General features: G+C 38.2%; 2 protein-coding genes across 2 annotated transcripts in view; both read left to right on the top strand.

Annotated features, from left to right (window-relative positions):
* Positions 1-4,599, top strand: part of LOC113771047 — a gene marked incomplete at its 3' end in the record, with an annotated part of 13,759 nt that extends 9,160 nt beyond the window's left edge. Inside the window, exons 2-7 of the mRNA XM_027315675.1 lie at positions 1,113-2,293; positions 2,411-2,672; positions 3,012-3,219; positions 3,349-3,400; positions 3,497-3,711; positions 3,850-4,599. Of these exons, the coding sequence (XP_027171476.1) occupies positions 1,113-2,293; positions 2,411-2,672; positions 3,012-3,219; positions 3,349-3,400; positions 3,497-3,711; positions 3,850-4,599 (2,668 nt within the window). The remainder of the gene's footprint in view (positions 1-1,112; positions 2,294-2,410; positions 2,673-3,011; positions 3,220-3,348; positions 3,401-3,496; positions 3,712-3,849) is intronic.
* A 16,824-nt stretch (positions 4,600-21,423) lies between these two features.
* On the top strand, positions 21,424-23,995 carry LOC113771046 (LRR receptor-like serine/threonine-protein kinase FLS2). The gene is made up of 4 exons (XM_027315674.1): positions 21,424-22,267; positions 22,494-22,565; positions 22,680-23,792; positions 23,886-23,995. The coding sequence occupies exons 1-4, from the start codon at positions 21,424-21,426 to the stop codon at positions 23,993-23,995; spliced, it is 2,139 nt and encodes a 712-aa protein (XP_027171475.1).
* The last annotated feature ends 390 nt before the right edge of the window (positions 23,996-24,385 follow it).

Here is a 24,385-nt window from a genome sequence, read left to right as displayed (position 1 = left end):
AACGGGAAAAACATCTTTTATTCCTTGCTTTCTAGTAAAAACGCAATGCCTTTGCAATCCAGTACTTTTGGCTGCAATTCAACTATGAGGAGTGGCTAATTTCTTCATCTAGTCAGAGGTTAAATCGAAGCTTTGGTTCGACAAAACTGTGAGATCGAATTGATTTCCCTACGTTCTTTAATTTGCAAGTGTTTATATATTTCCTGTTCACTTATGCATATGATTATTTCTTGGAATTAAATACTTGATCACTGTTTAATTGTGTGAGTAATTAACAGCCATCTAAGAGTGCTCAATCCGTAATTGTTGGGTAATTTTAGTGCATGTGGCAAGTGATATGATTCAATTGTAGTAGAAACTTTTGAGTCGTTGTTGCGGAAATATATGATATAGCCTAAATAAACCGAGCGTGTGTGTTTGTTGGTTATAATTGGTGGCCAGTCTAATGATTAATGCTGTCAATAGGTTAAATCCTAAGAGCGTGTTTAGGACTGCTTAATTGGCTAGGGCAATAACTACAGAGCTTGTTGTGGTTATCGAATCAGTAAGGTTAGGCAGGTTGTCAGAGCTTGTTGACAACCATAACCAGTTTATTTGTAAATGAAAGATTTTATCTCTGCATCTGTGATCAGTGATTCGAACCATAAGTGGAGATTATACCTTTGACTAGAGATTTTCCTTCCGTCAATTTACTTTATATTTTTAATTTGAGCAATTAAATTAGACAGTTCCATATCAACTTCCCCCATTTTTATTTAATGTTACATTCATTCAAAATAAATTCCCAAGTCCCTGTGGATTCGACCCTGCTCGCTGCTATATTCGAATTTTGTCTTTCACGTAATTAATACACTTTGGTATATCGGATCAAGCAAACTCTGGCACCAGGGTGAAGCTAGTAACCCATTGCACAGCCTAAGTCCCTGCTCCAGTACCATAGTGGACTTAATTCGTGACTTAAGAGTAGGAATTTTATTTTTGCTGGTTTGACACCCAACAAATTTTGGCGCCGTTGCCGGGGACTTGGTGTCAAAATAAATTTATTTTCTTTGAATTATATTTTCTTTGTTTATTTTTTATTTTTATTTTTATTGTTACTAGTTTATGCCTAGATCTTCTCGTACAGGTGAACTGCAATATAATCCTGAGATAGAGAAAACTGCTCGTGCATTGAGAAAAGCAACAAGAGAACGAGCAGAGGCATCCTCCTCATCTACTGGACATAATTCAGTAGTAGATTTTGTGGATTCATTTAGTGAGACGGAAGAGATAGATAGCACCATGGCTAATGAACGGACATTGAGAGAATTGGCTGCACCAGATTTAAATCAACAGCCTCTATGCATTACTTATCCTACATTAGAGGTTGCATTTGAGTTAAAATCTGGACTAATCCATTTACTTCCTTCTTTTCATGGCTTACCAGGTGAAGATCCCCACAAGCATCTCAAAGAATTCCATGTGGTTTGCTCGACAATGAAACCTCAGGGAGTCACAGAGGAGCAAATTAAATTAAGAGCCTTTCCATTTTCCTTAGCCGATAAAGCTAAGGATTGGCTCTATTATCTGCCCTCTGGGTCAATATCCACATGGACAGACATGAAGAAGCATTTTCTAGAAAAATTCTTTCCTGCATCCCGAGCTGCAAGCATTAGGAAAGACATCTGTGGAATTCGACAATTCAATGGAGAGACTCTACATGAATATTGGGAAAGATTCAAGCAACTATGTGCTAGTTGTCCTCATCATCAAATTCCTGACCAACTCTTCATCCAGTATTTTTATGAGGGTCTGTCCCAAACTGACAGAAGAATTATTGATGCTGCCAGTGGGGGCTCCTTAGTGAATAAAACACCCACGGAGGCAAGAAATTTGATATCGAGTATGGCTGCAAATGCTCAACAATTTGGAGACAGGCAGGATAACACGACTCGTAGAGTCAATGAGGTAAGTAATTCTACAATAGAGCAAAGATTAGATTGTCTAACTTCTTTGGTTGAAAAGTTAGCTATAGGACAAATGCAGCAATTGAAAACATGTGGAATCTGCTATGGTTCGAGTCATCCAACAGATATGTGCCCCACACTCCAAGATGATTCGACTGAGCAGGCTAATGCAGTTGGATTTCCAGGACCACCTCAGAGACGGTATGATCCCTATGCAAACACCTATAATCCAGGATGGAGGGATCATCCTAATTTTAATTATGCAGTAAGGCCACCAGGATTTTCACATCAGTCACAATATCAACCTAGACCTCAACTTTCACAGCAACAACCTGCTCCTAAATCAGGTATGTCACTTGAGGATATTGTGAAATCTTTGGCTACTAACACTCAACAATTTCAACAGGAGACGAAAACTAGCATTCATAATTTGGAGAATCAAATGAGCCAGTTAGCTTCCACAGTCAATAGATTGGAATCCCAATTATCTGGAAAGCTACCTTCGCAGACAATTGTCAACCCCAAGCAAAATGCTAGTGCCATCACATTAAGAAGTGGCAAAGAGTTGCCTGAGCCGAGCAAGAAAATTTCTGAACAAGCAATCGAGGAAGAGCTCGAAAAAGAGGGGAATGTGTCTCAACCTAGAGCCTTGGAACAACCAGATTTTGGAGAAAAATCAACACAAGTGGTTACACCTCCGCCTCCATTTCCTAGTCGACTGGCAAAGTCCAAAAAGCAAGAGCACGAACAGGAGATTTTGGACACTTTTCGAAAAGTTGAGGTAAATATCCCTCTTTTAGATGCAATTAAGCAAATTCCTAGATATGCTAAATTTTTGAAGGAATTATGCACTGGTAAGAAAAAGTTGAAAGGAAACGAGAAAGTGCATATGGGAGAAAATGTTTCGGCAGTTTTGCAGAAAAAATTGCCTCCTAAATGCAAGGACCCAGGTATGTTTACTGTCCCTTGCAAAATAGGTAATATTAAAATTGAAAAAGCTATGTTGGATTTGGGTGCTTCGATAAATGTTATGCCTCGTTCTATTTATAATTTGATGAACATTAGGCCTTTAAAAGAGACGGGCGTAATAATTCAACTGGCTGATCGATCAAATGCCTATCCTGATGGAGTTTTGGAGGATATTTTAGTGCAAATTGATAATTTGATTTTTCCTGCAGATTTTTATGTGCTTGATATGGAGGATGATAATTCTAATTCATCTCCAATACTGTTAGGGAGACCATTTTTGAAAACTGCTAGAACAAAAATTGATGTTTTCACTGGCACATTGACTATGGAATTTGATGGTGATGTTATTAAATTTAATATTTATGATGCCATGAAATATCCTGGTGAATCTCATTCAATTTTTGTTATAGATGTAATTGATTCTTTGGCGCAGCAAAATTTTGAATTTAATAATGACGATGCGTTGAAGGTTGCTATTTCTACTGGTCTCTGTCAGGAAAATTTGCAAAAGATAAAAGGGAAGTTTGTTTTTCCTTTTGAATTGCAGGAAGTTATTTTTGAATTGAATTCTCTTTGTCCAGAATTTTCCAATGTGTCTTACTTGGAATTACCTCTGTCTCATTCACAGCTTTTGCCATCTATTGTGCAAGCCCCGAAGGTGGAATTAAAGCAGTTACCGGATAATTTAAAGTATGCATTCTTGGGAGATGGAGATACACTCCCAGTAATAATTTCCAGTAAATTGACTGCTTTAGAGGAAGAAAAACTAATTCGGGTGTTGAAGGACCACAAGGAGGCAATAGGATGGACAGTGGCTGACATAAAAGGATTAAGTCCAGCCACTTGCATGCATCGCATCTTGTTAGAAGATGGTGCTAAGCCTTCGAGAGAGGCTCAACGGAGATTGAACCCACCAATGATGGAGGTAGTGAAGAAAGAAGTTTTAAAACTTCTTGACACAGGTATAATCTATCCCATTTCGGATAGTAAGTGGGTAAGTCCTGTTCAAGTAGTTCCTAAAAAGACAGGAATTACTGTTATTGAAAATCCTAAAGGTGAGTTAGTGCCCACTCGAGTTCAAAATGGGTGGAGAGTTTGTACCGATTTTAGAAAATTAAATGCATTAACTCGTAAAGATCATTTTCCATTGCCTTTTATTGATCAGATGTTGGAAAGGTTGGCAGGAAAATCTCATTATTGCTGTCTTGATGGTTTTTCAGGTTTTCTACAAATTCCAGTGGCGCCTGAAGATCAAGAGAAAACCACATTTACTTGCCCTTTTGGTACATTTGCCTATAGACGAATGCCTTTTGGTCTTTGTAATGCGCCTGCTACATTCCAAAGGTGTATGGTTAGTATATTTTCTGATTATGTGGAGAATATCATAGAAGTGTTTATGGATGATTTTACTGTCTATGGTAATTCTTTTGATGAATGTTTAACTAACCTCACAAAAATTCTTAAAAGGTGCATTGAGACTAATCTTGTTTTAAATTATGAGAAATGCCATTTTATGGTGGACCAAGGCATAATTTTAGGCCATGTGGTATCTGCAAAAGGAATTGAGGTAGATAAGGCTAAGGTAGAAATTATCAAATGTTTACCTTACCCTGCAAGTGTGCGGGAAGTTCGCTCTTTTCTTGGCCATGCAGGTTTTTATAGGCGTTTCATCAAAGATTTTTCAAAGATATCCCATCCTCTATGCAAATTACTTCAAAAGGATGTGGTATTTCATTTTGATGATAATTGCAAGAGTGCATTTGACACGCTCAAGGGATCATTGACTTCAGCACCAGTGGTTCGACCACCAAACTGGAGTCTTCCTTTCGAGATAATGTGTGATGCCAGCAATTTTGCTGTTGGTGCAGTACTTGGCCAGAAGGAGGGCAGAGCTTCTTATGTCATTTATTATACCTCGAGGACCTTGGATGGTGCCCAGTGCAATTATTCGACTACGGAAAAGGAGCTTTTAGCTATTGTTTTTGCTTTAGAAAAATTCCGTTCTTATTTACTTGGCACTAAAGTCATTATTTATTCTGACCATGCAGCTTTGAAATATTTGCTCAACAAGAAAGAGGCCAAACCACGACTTATAAGGTGGATTCTCCTACTCCAAGAATTTAATTTGGAAATTAAAGACAAAAGGGGTGCCGAAAATATGGTTGCTGATCATCTCAGTCGTTTGATCAATAGTGAAGGACCTGCTCCCTTGAAGGATAATTTTCCAGATGAGCATCTTTTTGTAGTTCAAAAGACAACTCCCTGGTATGCTGATTTAGTGAATTATCTGGTTACTAGAACGCTACCTAATGATTTGTCTAGAGCTCAAAAGGAAAAAATTAAAAGTGATGTTAAATATTATGTGTGGGACGAACCATACTTGTGGAAATATTGTTCTGATCAAATTATTCGCAGGTGTGTGTCTACAGAAGAGGTTCCATCAATTTTATCTTTCTGTCACTCATATGCGTGTGGTGGACATTTTGGCCCTAAGCGAACTGCAAGAAAGGTTTTAGAGTGTGGTTTATTTTGGCCAACTTTGTTTAGTGATGCATACTTATTTTGTAAATCATGTGCAAATTGTCAAAAGACAGGTAATTTAAGCCATAGAGATCAAATGCCTCTTACTCCTATACTGGTTTGTGAAATTTTCGATATATGGGGTATATATTTTATGGGTCCATTTCCTTCCTCTTTTGGTAATATGTATATATTACTTGCAGTTGATTATGTCTCAAAGTGGATAGAGGCTAAGGCAACTAGGACTGACAATGCTAAGGTTGTAGTTGATTTTATTAAATCTCATATTTTTGTCAGGTATGGCACGCCAAGAGCAATTATCAGTGACCGAGGGACACACTTCTGCAATCGAGTAATGGAAGCATTGTTGAAGAAATATGGCGTCACTCACCGGGTTTCTACGTCCTATCATCCGCAGACTAGTGGTCAAGCAGAAATCTCCAATAAAGAAATCAAGTCGATACTTGAAAAGATGGTGAATCCCAATAGAAAGGATTGGAGTTTGCGCTTAGATGATGCACTTTGGGCTTACCGTACAGCTTTTAAGACCCCCATAGGTATGTCTCCTTACCGATTAATTTTTGGCAAACCTTGTCATCTACCTGTGGAATTGGAACATAGGGCATATTGGGCAGTTAAAAATTATAATATGCGGATGGATGAATCTGGAGAACACAGGAAGTTGCAATTGCAAGAGTTGGAGGAAATCCGAAATGATGCATATGAGAGTTCTTGCATTTATAAGGAGAAGACAAAAGCATTTCATGATAAAGCAATTTCAAGGAAAATTTTTTGTATTGGTCAAAAAGTACTCATTTTTCACTCTAGACTTAAACTTTTTCCTGGTAAATTGCGTTCTCGTTGGATTGGACCTTTTATTGTGACTAATGTGTTTCCTCATGGTGCAGTAGAAATTCAAAGTCTTCACACTGACAAGATTTTTAAGGTTAATGGTCATCGTCTCAAACCTTTTTATGAAGGATTTCAAGTTAATAATGTTGAGGAGGTGACCCTTGCAGTGCCTGAACTCTCTGATTGAAGCATTATTTTGTCTAGCCAAAGACTTTAAAGAAAGGCGCTTTTGGGAGGCAACCCAATTGTTCATTTTAATTGTTTGTTCAATTCCGTGTGGTAGTTTAGAGGTGTTCTCCTTGAATTCGACTAATTTTGGGTTTCAGTTTTCGTTTTTGCCGATTTATAGGTGCCCTTCAGTTTTGACGTGCCCGCGTGATGACGTGCAGGAAGCTCACAATGAGAATCGTCCGAAAGCCACAGTGAAACGCGACTAGAAAACGCGAGTTGAAGGCGCGTTTTCAATCGCGTTTTCACTCCTGCGAGATTTGTGCACAAAACGCGACTTATAAAACGCGAGTTGAAGGCGCGTTTTCAATCGCGTTTTCACTCCTGCGAGATTTGTGCACAAAACGCGACTTATAAAACGCGAGTTGAAGGCGCGTTTTCAATCGCGTTTTCATTCCTGCAAGATTTGTGAAGGAAACGCGACTTATAAAACGCGAGTTGAAGGCGCGTTTTCAATCGCGTTTTATGTGTCCCAACAAAGGCTTCAGAAACGCGATTTCAGCTCATTTCTTCCTCTCTTCTTAGTTTTCCAGGTTCAGACTTTGGAGGCTCGCATGGTCAACGTCGATGCCAATGTCGCCGGCATGGCACATGATTTGGCGCAGTCTCTGTTTCTTACAGGCTTTGCACCTCCGTTTCCACCTCGCCCTTCACTATGCCCCGATTTCAGGGAAGTGTGGTTGCTTTCCCTCTCACTTTTGCTTCACTTTTGCTTTTTATTTGTCACATTGAGGACAATGTAGGATTTAGGTGTGGGGGGAGCAGTTATGGTGCTAGTGTCTTTCATTCATTTTCTTTTTCTTCTTTTTAGTGATTAGCTCGTATGTGATGCCAAGTTTGATGTTGGATTGTTGCCTTTATTTCTGCTATTGCCAAGTTTTAATAATAAAAGGGTACCAAGTTAATGTGGTTGAATCCAAAAACATCTCTTTGGTGAATATCAATGATTGTTTTACTCTTATAATTTTTGGTTAACTTTCCTAGGCATAGGGAATGATTATTGGCATTTTCGTGTGAATTGGTCCGGTTATTAACTTTAGTTCTCCATGTTTGAAAATGAGGTTAGCTGATGCAAGTTTTCTTTTGGTTTTTGTGTTATATTGAGTTTTTGTGATTTTTAACTATGAATAAACTTGACTGTACTCCGCTATTAGTTACTACTGAGTAACCGGGGATCTGCACCTAAAAGTGTTGATTCTCGCGTCAAAAGGTAGTAACTTCTATGAGTACGTGGTCACGTGGCGATAGAAGCTGAGTAACCGGGCTCCTTCATCTGGCCAATGTTGGAGTTCGCGTCAAAAGGCTCAAATGGCTAGCGACTAAGTCTTTTGTTACTATTGAAAGAAAAAAAAAAGGAGAGAAAAGTAGAAAAAATGTGAAAAAAAGTTGAAGGTTGTGTTAGTGTGTAATAAAAGTCAGCTTGCCGAATTATGGATTTAATGTTGAGATTTTGGTTAATAGTTGGACCATTTGCTGATAACTGTTGTGTGTCATTCCTTTTTCTTAGATTAGTTAACCTGGAATTAGAGGCATTTGTGGTTTAGAAGCTAACCGGAGTGATGTTTCTTGGACTTGACCATTGATGCTTGAATATTATTTTTCTTGGTATCTTGGCAATTTGTTGGATAGAGCAATAGCCACTATCAAATATTGGTGTTTGTTTCTTGTTCTCATGCTTGAGGACAAGCATGGTTTAGGTGTGGGGGGAATTGATAGGGTGTTAATTGTTGGTATTTTAATTATTAATTTTCCCTTCTATCCCTGACAAATATTGTGTTAATTGCTGATATTTACTCATATTTGGTATCGGGACTTAATTTCAGGAATGAAGCAGAAAACTACCAAAAAGGAGGGACTTTATGGAGAATATGGAGACTTCTAAGGGCTTCAATCCTTAGGCCTTGGATTGGTGGGGACCACAAAGCTATAAGTCATTTTGGGCTCTTAAAAGAAAGCAACGTAGAGAGACTTGGAAGAAGGAGTAATTTTGGAGACTTTGTCCACATGTGTGGGGACCACCGGAGATAGCTTTTAGTCATCTTACTTTTGGCTTTTTAAGGAGAGGACGTACAGAAGCAAGGGGGGACCTCTAGTTTAGCTTTTTTAGTTTAGTTCTAGTTTCCTTTCTCTGGACTGGCCTCTGACACACGCCAGGTGTTCGACAATATTCCCCAACGGGAAAAACATCTTTTATTCCTTGCTTTCTAGTAAAAACGCAATGCCTTTGCAATCCAGTACTTTTGGCTGCAATTCAACTATGAGGAGTGGCTAATTTCTTCATCTAGTCAGAGGTTAAATCGAAGCTTTGGTTCGACAAAACTGTGAGATCGAATTGATTTCCCTACGTTCTTTAATTTGCAAGTATTTATATATTTCCTGTTCACTTATGCATATGATTATTTCTTGCAATTAAATACTTGATCACTGTTTAATTGTGTGAGTAATTAACAGCCATCTAAGAGTGCTCAATCCGTAATTGTTGGGTAATTTTAGTGCATGTGGCAAGTGATATGATTCAATTGTAGTAGAAACTTTTGAGTCGTTGTTGCGGAAATAAATGATATAGCCTAAATAAACCGAGCGTGTGTGTTTGTTGGTTATAATTGGTGGCCAGTCTAATGATTAATGTTGTCAATAGGTTAAATCCTAAGAGCGTGTTTAGGACTGCTTAATTGGCTAGGGCAATAACTACAGAGCTTGTTGTGGTTATCGAATCAGGAAGGTTAGGCAGGTTGTCAGAGCTTGTTGACAACCATAACCAGTTTATTTGTAAATGAAAGATTTTATCTCTGCATCTGTGATCAGTGATTCGAACCATAAGTGGAGATTATACCTTTGACTAGAGATTTTCCTTCCGTCAATTTACTTTATATTTTTAATTTGAGCAATTAAATTAGACAGTTCCATATCAACTCCCCCCATTTTTATTTAATGTTACATTCATTCAAAATAAATTCCCAAGTCCCTGTGGATTCGACCCTGCTCACTGCTATATTCGAATTTTGTCTTTCACGTAATTAATATATTTTGGTATATCGGATCAAGCAAACTCTGGCACCAGGGTGAAGCTAGTAACCCATTGCACAGCCTAAGTCCCTGCTCCAGTACCATAGTGGACTTAATTCGTGACTTAAGAGTAGGAATTTTATTTTTGCTGGTTTGACACCCAACAGTCAGCCTGTGCTGATGATGTCTTCTTCCTTCTTGCTGACCACTTTCTTTTTCCTCTTGTTGTTTTTCTAGGATACTTTTTCTTGGATCTCTTGCTGCCACTAGATGATCCATCAGTTGCCTGTGATTGTTTTTCAGCTTGGGCATCATGTTGACCATCTCCATGTGTACCACTTTCCAAGCCATTTACATCCTGGCTCTCATGGAGTATATAGATTCAGTAGTTCTCCTCATAACAGGAGGGGAAATTTCAACTGTGGGAGTTGGTTTCTCACTCCCAAGCATTTGATCATCTTTGCAAAACTCTTCGTCATCAGTGAAATGCTCCCCTTCTAAGCTGCTGTCATCTTTATCATCTTCTTCACCTTCCCTTGCATTCACATCAGTTTTATCTCCTTGACCCACTCTTTACACCAGTCCCACTAGCTTCTCCCTCAATGACAACACTTACTCTTACACCTTCACCTCTACTTGTACCTCCCATTGCTAGTCCAGGGGCGGCCATATTTGTACTAACAAAAGAGCTACCAAAAAGATTTTTTCTAACCACCAATTGTTTATCAAGTTCTACAACTCCACTGTCATGTTCATCTACAACTACACTACCATGTTCATCAATTTCTTCAATTACAACCCCTGTTTTTTTCTTACTACCTAACAGTAGGGAATGTGACTGGATGTCAAGAATTTCATGTAAAGGCCTATGATCACAGTAAACATCTATCAGTTTGTGCTCATACACCCATTTGCACATTGCCACTATATCTGCATCTCCTTGTAACTCTCTTAATCCCTTATTCAAATCCCTCCCAGGTTCTAAGTAATCGTAAAGCATTGTACCATTATGTCCTAATTTCTCAACCATGCCATTTATCTCATGGATAGACATTCTCTCCGCATCACACGCATCAACATAATCTATTTCACCACCAAGGTATGTTTTATACTGACGCGCACTAAATCTACCACCATGAAACATTCTAATACTGAATAGTTTAGAATTAGGCACTGTAATGAAATGGAAAAAAAAGAGGAATTACTTCATTTGAAAAAAAGGCTGAAAAAAACACTTGTTGATTTCAAAATTTCCCACTTTTACAACCGGCAGTTGGATGAAAACCCTAACATTTAAACCCCATAATGCTGCTACATATTCACAACCCACAGGTAAGCACCTTCGATTTCAGACACAAACTTGAGTAATACACCCATTACATTTAGTTTAAAGTACAGTTTCAGTTCATTCACATGATTTTTCACAAAAAATAACTTACCGCAGATTTCATAGACTCCTGATGATCCACTCCATAGATTCACCATGATTTTCCCTTCTCTTCGATCTTCAAAACCCTTCTCTTCGATCTTCCTACAACGATTTTGAGAATGAAAGTTTGTTTAATTGGCTTGCTTGCACTGCTCTTTTTTTTTCTTTTCAGTTGATGCATTAATGTAAGTAAACGGTCAGTGGATTGACGGACAAAATTGCACCTGTGGTTTGCCACGTGTAATGCTAATTTCAGAAATTAAGAGCCATTACCGACGAAATGGGCACGGGTGGACTGATTAAGTTGTTTAGTAGTCAATCATTGACAAAAAATAGTTCGATAGCCAAAACATGATCCTGAGAAAAGTTTAATGGCCGCCCAAGTTTTTTGCCAAAAAGAAAATAAAAAGGTAACTTTTGAAATTTGCTACTTTATTGGACAAATTAACTTACTAATTTACCTTAGAAACTTACCTATTGCTAAAGAGAGTAAGTTTGATTAAAATAAATATAGTAAAATCCACTACATAAATGGTAGGATTCAATATTAAAAAAGTAAATTTTGTTAAATACTTAACATACTATTTTACAAGACAATCTTATCGATTTAGCTGGAAAAGTTATATGTACCTTTGGATGCATTATTTAATTCACAAAAAAGAGACGCAAAAGGCTGTAAACTGTTACAAAAGGAAAGAAAACCAAATGTTCAGATCAACTGCTATTATTTTATACTAAGTCATCTAACGATATCGTTACCACATGATAGGGTGTAATTTTATCATTTATTTTATTATTAATTTCCCCTATTATCTGACCTGACGTGGATTAATTGTTAAATTCTACTCACTTTTAGTATTTTGCATCTATTTCAGGGAGTAGAACGAAAATATGATAACAGGTGCCAATTTGACAGAAAAGGAGTCCAGATGATAGAGCTCGTCCTAAGGGCATTTTTGGAAAAGAAGATGTTACGTCTATTTTGGTAAATTCGGTGAAAGAAGGACAGCTGAAGGGCTTCTTCTTCCTGTTGTGATAGGTTGTCAGCCTGTGCAATAATAAAAACCTACTCAAACTAAAAGTAATTTCAGTAGATAGCGGTGAGCAGGGTCGAATCCACAGGAACTGGGAGTAATTATTTCTTTTCAAGTTTACAGTGACAATGGGGATATTTTTATCTCAGGGGTGACAATTTAAGCAATTCAACTAAAAGTAAAATAATAAGAATAAAATAGCCAACTAGAAATTAAATAATAATTTACTAAAATCAAAGGATCTAGCCAAGAAATAATTTCAGCAATGATTCACCTAATTGATCATCGAGACAAAGGCAATTCCAATTATTTACTAATAAATAAGTTATAACTGCCAAACAAGCGATGACAGTCAACCCCTCCTTACTGTGTCGATGATTAAGGTACGCCCGTTAATCACTGCTCTAATTGAGAAATAATCTTAGGTACGCCCATAAGATTTAATTCCCGAATTGCCTTACGTATTAGAGGAACCCTATTCTAACCAAATAACGCACTACCAGGGTTATTTTAGATTAGCTCGCGTATTCCCCTGACACAAACCCAATCATGCCAGTTATCACTAGTTTGAGACAATTAAACAATTACGGAATTAACGTCCCAATTGACAATAGATTATCAAATTAACTAATTATCCGGATCTAAGACAATCAATTAATTAAACAATCATAAGCACTGTAACTAGGAAATATTCGAATACCAATAAATAAAAAAAAAGATAAAATTAAATCGATCTCACAATTTTTAGGCGAACCAGAGCCTCCGTTGTTCCTTGACTAGACAAAGGGATTTAACTCATCCCTTGTCTACTCCTACCGAAAAGAAAAGAAAAGAGAAACTAAAGATGAAAGGAAAAGTCCACGGCTAAGCTTTTATAGTGCTTGTTCTCTGCGCTTTTCTTTCTATCTAATACCTAGCTATTCTAAAGCTTGGCTCCTGTGCGGCGGCGGCCCATGCAATCCCAAGAAGACTTCAGCCCTTTGGTTCTTTTTCCATGCTGTCTTCGACAAAATTACCGAAAAGGCCTCGCATCTATTTGTTCCAAAAATGCCCTTGGGATAAGCTCTATTATTTGGACTCCTTTTCAGTCAAATTGACACTTGTTATCATATTTTTGTTCTACTCCCTGAAATAAATGCAAAATACTAAAAATGAGTAGAATTTAATAATTAATCCACATTGGGTCAGGTAATAGGGGAAATTAATAATAAAATAAATGATAAAATCGCAACTTATCAATTCCCCCCACACCTAAATCATGCTTGTCCTTAAGCATGAAAACAACAAACAAACACCAATATTTGATAGTGGCTATTGCTCTATCCAACAAATTGCCAAGATACCAAGAAAAAAAATAATAATCAAGCATCAATGGTCAAGTCCAAGAAACATCACTCCGGTTAGCTTCTAAACCACAAACTCCTCTAATTTCAGGTTAACTAATTTAAGAAAAAGGAATGACGTGCAACATTTATCAGTAAATGGTCCAACTATTAACCAAAATCTCAACATTAAATTCATAAATTGGCAAGCTGACTTTTATTATACACTAACACAACCTTCACTTTTTTTCACATTTTTCTAATTTTCTCTCTTTTTTTTATTTTTTTCTTCTCTCCCTTTTTTTTTCAATAGTAACAAAAGACTTAGTCGCTAGCCATTGGAGCCTTTTGACTCAAACTCTGACATTTGTTAGATGAAAGAGCCCGGTTACTCAGCTCCTATCGCCACGTGACCACGTACTCATAGCAATTACTGCTTTTTGACGCGAGAATCGACACTTTTGGTGAAGATCCCCGATTACTCAGTAGTAAATACTAGCGGAGTACAGTCAACTCTTATTCACAGCCAAATAGCACCAAAAATTCAAAATTACACAAAAATCAAAAGAAAATTTGCAGCCGCTAGCCTCATTTTCAAATATGGAGAACTAAGGTTAAAAATCGGACCAACTCACATGAAAATGCCAACAATCATTCCCTATGCTTAGAAAAGTTAACCAAAAATTATAAGAGTAAAACAATCACCGATATTCACCAAAGAGATGTTTTTGGACTCAACCACATTAACTTGATACACTTTTATTATTAAAATTTGACAATAACAGAAATAGAGGCAACAATCCAACATCAAACCTTGGCATGCACAGGAGAGCTAGACAGATAAATGACAAAAAGTAAACGAAAATTAGACAAATAACAAACTAAAAATAAAAGAAAAATATCTGAAAACTAAGAACTAGAAAAACTAACACCATAACTGCTCCCCCCGCACCTAAATCCTACATTGTCCTCAATGGAGGTAATAAAGTAATTAAGATGAAGAAAACAATGAAACTTCCCTCTCGAGTGGCGAAGGGGTAGGCAGGAACAGTGGAGGAAAACCGATGTGGCGAAAGTATGCACCCAAGTGCTGAGACATCTTGACTCAATTCAACCAGCAAATTCAAAACTCTGTCCACCCAAAATCTCAACAAAGCCTCCAAGTAGACAGTTAATTTCTCAACTCAAAAGCAGCAATTCCAGTAATAGCAGTATAGAAATTGGAGAATAACCACACAATCACAAGTTTTCTCGTTTCAATCAGGCAGCCAACCAATTAGAAATAACAAATGCTAGGCAAAATACCCCAACCAGTACCACTAGTGCACGCACAAGTAGGAAACTATTCAAACAGTCAACCCAAATAACTTGATAAATCCAAACACACCGATCAATATCGAAAATTAGAAGAAATCAAAATGAGAATCAATTGGCAATCAACTCTCAAATCACCCCCAAATACTCCTAAACAAATGAACTGCCAAATGCAACGGCAACGACCAACCCAAAAATGCTGTAGGAGCCCTAAACAAAGCACAAGTGAAAAACAAACTAGTCACCTTCTGCTATTATGCACCAAGGAACCCAAGAAAACAGTAACAAAATCTAGCAATCTGAGACCCAAAAAAAAAAGATTAACGAGGGAGAAATTTGAATACCTCCACCTGTCAAAGATGGACAGGTGGTGACAGGAGTGGGGCTGCTGGTGGAGGCATGCGAGAGGTGAAGTGTGAGCTGCGTGGCTGGAGGGTAGAGAGACTGTGGGTGGCGGTGCTTGCTAGCATACGGCATGCTGAAATAGTCGGTAGGAGAGAGCGAGTGAGGAGAGATGCAGCAGTGACCTGTGGTTGATTGTGAAAGAAAATGAGACGGCCGCGAGAGCGGCGGCAGCGTCAAGCCAAAGGCGGCGGCGGCGCGGTCTTGGGGGAGCGAGGATAGGGGAGAACGCGCGCGAGTTGGCGCGCGCTGGCGGAGGAGAGGGTGCTGCGACGAGCTAGGCTGCTGCAACTAGTGGGCGAGCTGGTATGCGTGAGGGTGGCGGAGAACAGGTGAAGCTGTTGGCACTGTGAGGAAGATGGCCGCGAGGCGCGCAATGACGGCGCGCTTGACAGGGACGGATGGCGGCAACAGTCGCGGAGGGAGAGAGACGGCGAGTTGCGATGGTGGAGATGGAGGCGGACATGAGTAGGGGTGGAGCTGAGTCAATCTACTCGACTCGAGCTCGATATGTGCTCGATCAGAAGCTCGAGTTCGAACTCGCTTCATCGAGCTCGAGCTCGATCTCGACCTGCTCGTTAGAGCTATCGAGTCGAGCTCGAGCTCAGAAATTTGATACTCGAGAGCTCGACGTGCTCTATCGGGTATCACATAAAAAAATTATATATAAAATTACTAATATTGGTAAATAAATTCTGAGAAATTACGGGTGAATACCCTTATCGAGTCGAGCTCGAGCTTTTTAAGGACTCGATCGAGCTCGAGCTTGAGCTGTGATTCTCCGACTCGATCGAGCTCGAGCTCGAGTATAGCGGTACTCGAGCTCGACTCGGCTCGAATACACCCCTAGGCATGAGGTGTGCTCGGCCAAAAGAGAAGAAGAAACAGTGGAGAAGAAAGAAAGAAGAAGAAAGAAAGGAAAAGAAAAAGAAAATTGTATTTGTGTTTTTTTTTCTTTTTTTTTTTTTTGCTTTTTCGTTTTTTTTTCATTTTTAGAAATTTTTTTTTTGTTTTCACAGAAAGACTCCCTTTTTTTTTTCTCCTTGTTACTTACTTGAAAAAAAAAATTTTGGAATTTTTTTTTCATATATCATCTTTTTTTTTATTATTATTGACAAAATTTATTTTTGGAATTCAAAAGTAGAGATTAACAGGAAATCAATAATCGTTCTTGAGTTTTTTTGAATACTTACCTTTCCCGCGAATGTGACGTGGGCACGTGACGAAGGCACGGAATGAAGAGTTCTCCAGGTTACTTGACGCGGGCACGTCATGAGAGCAAGAGAGCTCTCTCATGAGCTCTTCATGGGACTTGACGCGGGCACGTCATGGGGACCGAAACCCTTTCTGACGATTCTGATCGCGAGCTTTCTATACGTTATGACGCGGGCGCGTCATGATGGCAGGAACCCCTTCTGACGATTCTGATCATAAGCTCTCTATACGTCATGACGCGAGCGCGTCATGACAGAAGGACACCTACAATTCATCAAAAACAAAAATTGAATCCACAAATCAGTCAAATCCAAGGAAAAACTGACAGGTGTCGAACCTGTGCAATAATAATTACCTACTCGAGAAAAATACAGATTTTGTATATAGCGGTGAGTAGGGTCGAATCCACAGGGATTGGGGATAACTTATTTCTTTTAGAGTCCGAAGTATGGGGGATTTTTGGAGAATATAAAATAATTAATTAACTAACTAATAAAACAACTAATAGAAATAAATAGAAATTAATCAATAACCAATATGATTCTAGCCAAAGGTACAACTTTTCAGACACGGTCCATGCAACTGATCATCGATGCAAAGATAACTCAATTACTCATTAATAGATTGGTTATAGTTGTCATACACGCGATGAACAACAAGCCTTTCCTTAATTTCTCGATAGTTAAGGTACGATCGTTAACTATTTCCCTAACCAAGAAATAACCCTAGGTACGACCATAGGATTTAATTACTCGATTGCATTAATAATTAGAAAAGCCCAATCCTAACCAACAAACACGCTACGAGGGTTTGTTTAAATTAGATCATACGTTTCCCTAACATGAAACCAATCACGCTAGTCGCCACTGGTATTAATCAATTGAACAATTACGGATTCAATCAATTAATTTGGCATTAAATCATTAAGTTAATTCGAATATCGGGCCCTTGACATTCAAATAACATAACAAGCCTAAGCAATTAAATCAAGAAACGCACAAATACCAATAAATAAAAGGAATAAATAAAATAATTAGATCTCACAGATGTTCGAAACCGAGTCCTCAAATTGACCTTCGACTAGAGAAACTTAGCCACGCCTCATGAGAAAATCTTCACGTAATTTAATTGAGATCCAGGCCATCAAAGGAACAAAGAAAGAATAAAACTAAACTATGCTAAAAGCCCTAAAACTAGTGATAAGAAAACCTCCCGTACGTTTGTCTTCTTTTAAAGCCAAAGGAAAATCTAATGCTATCTCTAGTGGTCCCCACTGGATTGAGAGTCCAAGGGCCAAAGAATTGGAGCTTTGCCAAAGTCCTTGTTTTTAGTTTCCTCTTTACTCGTAAGACTCCTAGTACAAGTCCACCCTTTTCAGCATAAAGATAGGAAATCCCTTTTTGTAGCATCCTGTGGAGCCCGGCTTGTATTTCCTTTTAGAACTTCCCATGTGTGGAGTGTTTTTCTCAATAAAGTCTCCTTTTTAGCACTTGTTTGCTCCACTTCCTGTAATTAGGGCCAAATATCAAATATAAGTACATTTCAACAATTAAAACAATATTTGGCAAGGACAAAGAGGGAAATTAACCATAAAATTAATAACAAATTATGCCCTATCAAAAACATATTTAAACTAACAAACAAAAATGAACAAACAACCAAAAGGAATTGGGTTGCCTACCAATGAGCGCTTTTCTTTAATGTCTTTGGTTAGACATTATCATGTTTTGTTCATGGAGGATAAAATCTTGTGGCTCGTTTCAATGTTTCATCCTTTATATGGTCCTGATAACTCTCGTAAATAGAGTAATTCTTGAGCACACGAGTTACGGTCTTCCATGAACTAGTTGATGGTGCCAAATAATCAAGCAGTGATCTCCATTCTTCATCCACTCCTCCATCAAGAGCATTCAACGGTTCAAGATATTTGACCATAGCTACTCTTAACTCATTTCTGCAATGAGACTCAAACACTTCCGGTATAACAAAATCAATCTCATTAACAGAAGTTATAGAGTAAGAGTCAGGGGAATATAGATAAAGGGACGGAGTGGGTGTCATCGCATTTAGTAATTGTTCACTGGATTCGTTCACTAGAGTAATTTGATGTTAGAGTCTCATGTCTTCCACTTCAACTTCCTTTTCAACTGCATCTTTGGGTCCTCCTTCTTGAGACTCTTGCAGTTCCATATCACTTGTCAGGATAATTGCACTCTCACCTTCCTTAGAGTCATTGATGGTCTGTAAGGGCAATTCTGACATGACTGCCGATTGTTGAGACTCTTGCTGTTGAAAACTCATTGGCCCCTTTTCATAATTAACGTTGGAGTTATCCCACCATCCTTGATCATACCGGTTTGAATAAGGGTCATACCACGTTTGAGATCGAGGTGAAGAATCTCCAAATTTTTTTTTGAGATAGTCACTCAGGTAGTCTTGATATTCGGGGCACATACCGGTTGAATGATCCCTGGCATAACAAATTTCACAGGTTGCAGCAGCCATTCTTTCTCTAAGAGAGTTTAGTGCCTCTGAATATGCAAACTTAGAAAAAAAACAAGCCTTATTGCCTTCCCTGGAAACAAAATCCAGTCTATCACCAAAATACGGAGTGTTAGAAGCCATAAACTATATTAAAAAAATAAGAGAAAAATAAATAAAATAAAAACAAGATGAACTCAAAAAGAAACAAATTAATCTGGCACTAGTCCCCGGCAACGGCGCCAAAAATTGACAGGTTATCAGCCTGTGCAATAATAAAAACCTGCTCAAACTAAAAGTAATTTCAGTAGATAGCGGTGAGTAGGGTCGAATCAACAGGGATTGGGAGTAATTATTTCTTTTCAAGTTTACAGTGACAATGGGGATGTTTTTATCTCAGGGGTGACAATTTAAGCAATTCAACTAAAAGTAAAATAATAAGAATAAAATAGCCAACTAGAAATTAAATAATAATTTACTAAAATCAAAGGATCTAGCCAAGAAATAACTTCAGCAATGATTCACCTAATTGATCATCGAGACAAAGGTAATTCCAATTATTTACTAATAAATAAGTTATAACTGCCAAACAAGCGATGACAGTCAACCGCTCCTTACTGTGTTGATGATTAAGGTACGCCCGTTAATCACTGCTCTAATTGAGAAATAATCTTAGGTACGCCCATAAGATTTAATTCCCGAATTGCCTTACATATTAGAGGAGCCATATTCTAACCAAATAACGCACTACCAGGATTATTTTAGATTAGCCCGCGTATTCCCCTGACACAAACCCAATCATGCCAGTTATCACTAGTTTGAGACAATTAAACAATTACGGATTTAACGTCCCAATTGACAATAGATTATCAAATTAACTAATTATCCGGATCCAAGACAATCAATTAATTAAACAATCATAAGCACTGTAACTAGGGAATATGCGAATACCAATAAATAAAAAAAAAGATAAACTTAAATCGATCTCACAATTTTTAGGCGAACCAGAGCCTCCGTTGTTCCTTGACTAGACAAAGGGATTTAATTCATCCCTTGTCTACTCCTACCGAAAAGAAAAGAAAAGAGAAACTAAAGATGAAAGGAAAAGTCCACGGCTAAGCTTTTATAGTGCTTGTTCTCTGCGCTTTTCTTTCTATCTAATACCTAGCTATTCTAAAGCTTGGCTCCTGTGCGGCGGCGGCCCATGCAATCCCAAGAAGACTTCAGCCCTTTGGTTCTTTTTCCATGCTGTCTTCGACAAAATTACCGAAAAGGCCTCGCATCTATTTGTTCCAAAAATGCCCTTGGGATAAGCTCTATTATTTGGACTCCTTTTCAGTCAAATTGACACTTGTTATCATATTTTTGTTCTACTCCCTGAAATAAATGTAAAATACTAAAAATGAATAGAATTTAATAATTAATCCACATTGGGTCAGGTAATAGGGGAAATTAATAATAAAATAAATGATAAAATCGCAACCTATCATGTTGGGAGCCGCCGCACTTAGAGGGCTTAGTTAGTAATTAAATAGAAGAGGAATGGAGTTGCAGAGGGAGAGGACTCCTTTTAGCTTTTGGAACTTTTCCCTTTTGGCTTTTTTTTTTTTTACTTCTGACGCATGTCAGGGGGTAGAGATTTAGCCTTTGACTTTCCTATCATCTTTAGTTTCTTCTCTTTTCTTTTCGGTAGGAGTAGACAAGGGGTGAATTAGATCCCTTTGTCTAGTCAAGGAACAACGGAGGCTTTGATTCGTCTGAAGATTGTGAAATCGATTTAATTTTATCTTTTCTTTTATTTATTGGTATTCGCATATTCTTTGATTTCAGTACTTATGGTTATTTAATTAATTGATTGTCTTGGATCCGGATAATTAGTTAGTTTGATAATCTATTGTCAATTAGGGCATTAAATTCGTAATTGTTTAATTGCCTTGAATTAGTGACAACTGGCATGATTAGATTCGTGCCAGAGGGATACGGGGGCTAATCTAAAATAACCCTAGTAGTGCGTTATTTGATTAGAATAGGGCTCCTCTAATACGTAAGGCAATTGGGAAATTAAATCTTATGGGCGTACCTAGGATTATTTCTCAATTGGAGCAGTGATTAACGGGCGTACCTTAATTACCGACACAGTAAGGAGAGGTTGACTGTCCTTGCTTGTTTGATAGTTATAACCTATTTATTAGTAAATAATTGGAATTGGCTTTGCATCGATGATCAATTAGGTGAACCATTGCTGAAGTTATTTCTTGGCTAGACCCTTAATTATCACTCATTTGATTTTAGTAATTTGTTATTTAATTTTTAGTAGTTTCTTAGATTTTATTTGAATTTCTTTGATTGTCACCTTCTGCACAAAAACACCCCCTTATTACTGTGAATTTGAAAAGAAACAATTACTCCCAATCCCTGTGAATTCGACCCTGCTTATCACTATTTACAAAACTTAACTTTAGCTGAGCAGGTTTTTATTATTGCACAGGCTGACAACCTGTCAACACAGCACCATCCGGTATTCAATTGTATGAATATGCAGTCTCAAACTTCTTAACCTTGGAATTCATGGTACGATGGCAGGTTTGACTAAGAGAAAATTCCCAGAAATGTAAACCAGTAAGAAAATTTAATATTTATGCCAAAGGATAGAAGCTGTTTATAAAATAGTGGTACATCACTTGCCGTCTCCATTTCACTTAATCATGGAGAAAATTTTCTATCATTTCCTTCAGGGACTCTTCTTGCTGTATTTTGTTTCAGCTTCCTCAGCCATAACCACAACCAATATTACCACTGATCAAGATGCTCTTCTTGCGCTGAGAGCTCACACCACTGTACAGGACCCTCATCAAATCCTGTTAGAAAACTGGTCTGTTTCTTCCCCTGTATGTCAGTGGGTGGGAGTCACTTGTGGCTCTCGTCACCGTCGAGTAATTGCCTTGGATCTTTCGAATATGAGTCTTAGCGGCATCATGCCACCACAGTTGGGGAATATGTCATTTTTGGTTTCCCTTAATATGAGCAGAAATAATTTCCACGGAGAACTGCCGCATGAATTTGCTCAGTTACGCCGGTTGAGAGTGCTTGACTTAGATGTCAACAATCTCGGTGGAGAGTTTCCCGAGTGGTTTGGTTCCTTACATCAACTTCGACTGTTATCTCTGAATAACAACAGTTTCACTGGCTTCATCTCACCTTCCTTGGCAAACGTTTCTAAGCTAGAAACATTAAGTCTGTCATTCAATTATCTCCAGGGAAATATTCCAACAGAGATTTTCAAAATTTCCTCGCTGGAATTGATTTTCTTCCAGGGTAATAGCTTATCTGGTAGCGTTCCAGATGATGTGTGTCGCCATCTTCAGAGACTCAAGTGGATTGACCTGTCACGGAACAAGTTAAATGGTCAAATACCATCAAGCATATATAACTGTTCACAACTTCAAGTGCTGCACCTTTCTTGGAATTACTTCACTGGATTCATACCAAGAGGAATTGGCACTTTGAAGGCACCAGAGCGGCTGTATCTGACCTATAACAATTTACAAGGTAACATCCTACTTCTGCATGAGCGAAATAACATGAATTATTCCCCCCACCACAAGCAAAAAAGTATATATGTAATAATATAAAACACTAGTTTAAGTAACTGTCCTAATAAAAGTTTTAAGGAGCAAACTCTTTAAAGGTATGTACTCTTTATATTCCCTTCCAAATTTGGATGGAATACGTGAATCGTCGTAGCATCTCTATATACTATACTTTTTTTTTTCAGGTGAAATTCCAAAAGAGATGGGTAATTTAACTGTGCTCAAAACACTTGGCTTTGGTGTCAACCACATAACAGGTAGACTAGGCGATGCCTGTCAAAAGAAAAAATTTTAATGGAGCTAATTTAGAACCATTCAAAAGTCTTCATAAAGAATTTTGTTGTGCTAATGATGCTAACACAATTTGGTAGGCGCAATACCCCAAGAGATCAGCAAGCTATGCAATTTGGAAGAACTCTACTTGGCGTCGAATAACATAACTGGTTTCATTCCGATGCAGGTTTTTAATTTGTCACAGATAAGAACTCTTTCGCTTACAGAAAACCGACTTTCAGGCAATCTTCCGTCAAGGGTGGGTAATGGGCTCCCAAATGTAGAAGAGCTTCTTCTCAACAACAACAATTTTGGTGGATCAATACCAGATTCTATCTCAAATTGTTCCAAACTCAAGATGATGACACTTGCTTATAACAACTTTACTGGTTCTATTCCCAATTCCTTTGGGGATCTAAGACTCCTCGAAGTTCTAGCACTAAATGGCAACAATTTAATGAGTGGCTACTCTTCATCTAATTCAGAGTTGAGCTGGTTCAATTCCTTGGCGAATTGCAAACATTTGAGACTACTCGTCGTGAGTGACAATCCACTTAATGGCATCCTTCCAAACTCTATTGGCAATCTTTCAACTTCGCTTGAAGATATGTATGCTATCAATTGCAACATAAGGGGCCGCATTCCGGATGAAATTGGTAATTTGAGTAGCCTGACAATTTTAAGTATGTACAGTAATCAGTTAAGTGGGATGCTGCCAATTACCATGAAAAATTTGGAAAAGCTGCAAGGGATAGATCTTCAAGATAACAAGTTGAGCAAAACCTCGCTTGATTATCTATGTGTTTTGCAGAACTTGGCTGTACTATATCTGGGAGGAAATCAAATTTCGGGATCTCTTCCAGAGTGCATAGGAAATGTTACTTCTTTGAGATATCTTTACCTAGGTTCCAACCTGTTAAACTCTAGTCTGCCTACCACTATATGGAACCTAAAAGATTTGTTAGAGCTTGACCTCTCCTCAAACTCACTGTGTGGAAGTTTACCTCCCGAGATTAGGAACTTAAAGGCAGCAATTTTGATTGATTTGTCAATCAATGAGATCTGGGGCGGTATTCCTAGCTCCATTGGAGATATGATAAGCTTGCAGAACCTTTCTTTGGCGCACAACAGACTGCGAGGATCGATTCCCACATCAATTGGCAAGACTTTGAGCTTGGAATGGTTGGATCTTTCACGAAATTATCTCACAGGTACGATTCCAATTTCACTAGAGTAGAGAACCTTCGGTATCTTGTTTACTTCAATGTCTCTTACAACAATTTAAGAGGCGAAATACCATCCAGGGGCCCTTTTACAAACTTCTCTGGAGAATCCTTCATTTCAAATGAGGCACTCTGTGGAGCACCTAGGTTCCACGTTCCCTCATGCCCAAGTACTTCAAGTGGTCGATTGAGGACCAAAAAGTTGCACCGAACCATATCCGCTGCCCTTGGAGCATTTATATCAGTTGCAGTTGCCATATTTGTGGGATTCCTGTATCTTAAACGCGCAAAGAAAGAACAAGTTCCTAGTGAAGGGGTTCTATCGTCAGTTGCAAGTTGCAACCATGGTTCAAAGTCACGGTCGCGGTCGCGGTCGCGGCCCGGAACGTTCCACATCGGTCTCGGCATATCGATCGTGGTCTCGGTGAGACGCAAATTTTAAAGTGTTTAATATTCTAAAAATTGTTAATAATATAAAAAAGTATGCTAAATAAAAATAATTAAAAAATAGCAAAAGAAACGGCCAAGTCAATCTGTCACGGTGTGACTCGGCTAATTTCTCGTCTTGACTCGGGATAACT

Source organism: Coffea eugenioides, chromosome 5 (assembly GCF_003713205.1).
Source record: "Coffea eugenioides isolate CCC68of chromosome 5, Ceug_1.0, whole genome shotgun sequence".
In the NCBI taxonomy this organism is placed as follows: domain Eukaryota; kingdom Viridiplantae; phylum Streptophyta; class Magnoliopsida; order Gentianales; family Rubiaceae; genus Coffea; species Coffea eugenioides.
The sequence above is the reverse complement of the archived record's forward strand: the minus strand, read 5'-3'. Positions and strand labels throughout refer to the sequence as shown.

What these genes read in the sequence shown, in the direction of transcription:
- LOC113771046 (XM_027315674.1), top strand. Translation starts at nt 21,424, where the DNA reads ATGGAGAAAATTTTCTATCATTTCCTTCAGGGACTCTTCTTGCTGTAT. An exon ending in GACCTATAACAATTTACAAG is followed by an intron (nt 22,268 to 22,493) that starts GTAACATCCTAC and finishes TTTTTTTTTCAG; the next exon opens with GTGAAATTCCAAAAGAGATG. An exon ending in TGGTGTCAACCACATAACAG is followed by an intron (nt 22,566 to 22,679) that starts GTAGACTAGGCG and finishes ACAATTTGGTAG; the next exon opens with GCGCAATACCCCAAGAGATC.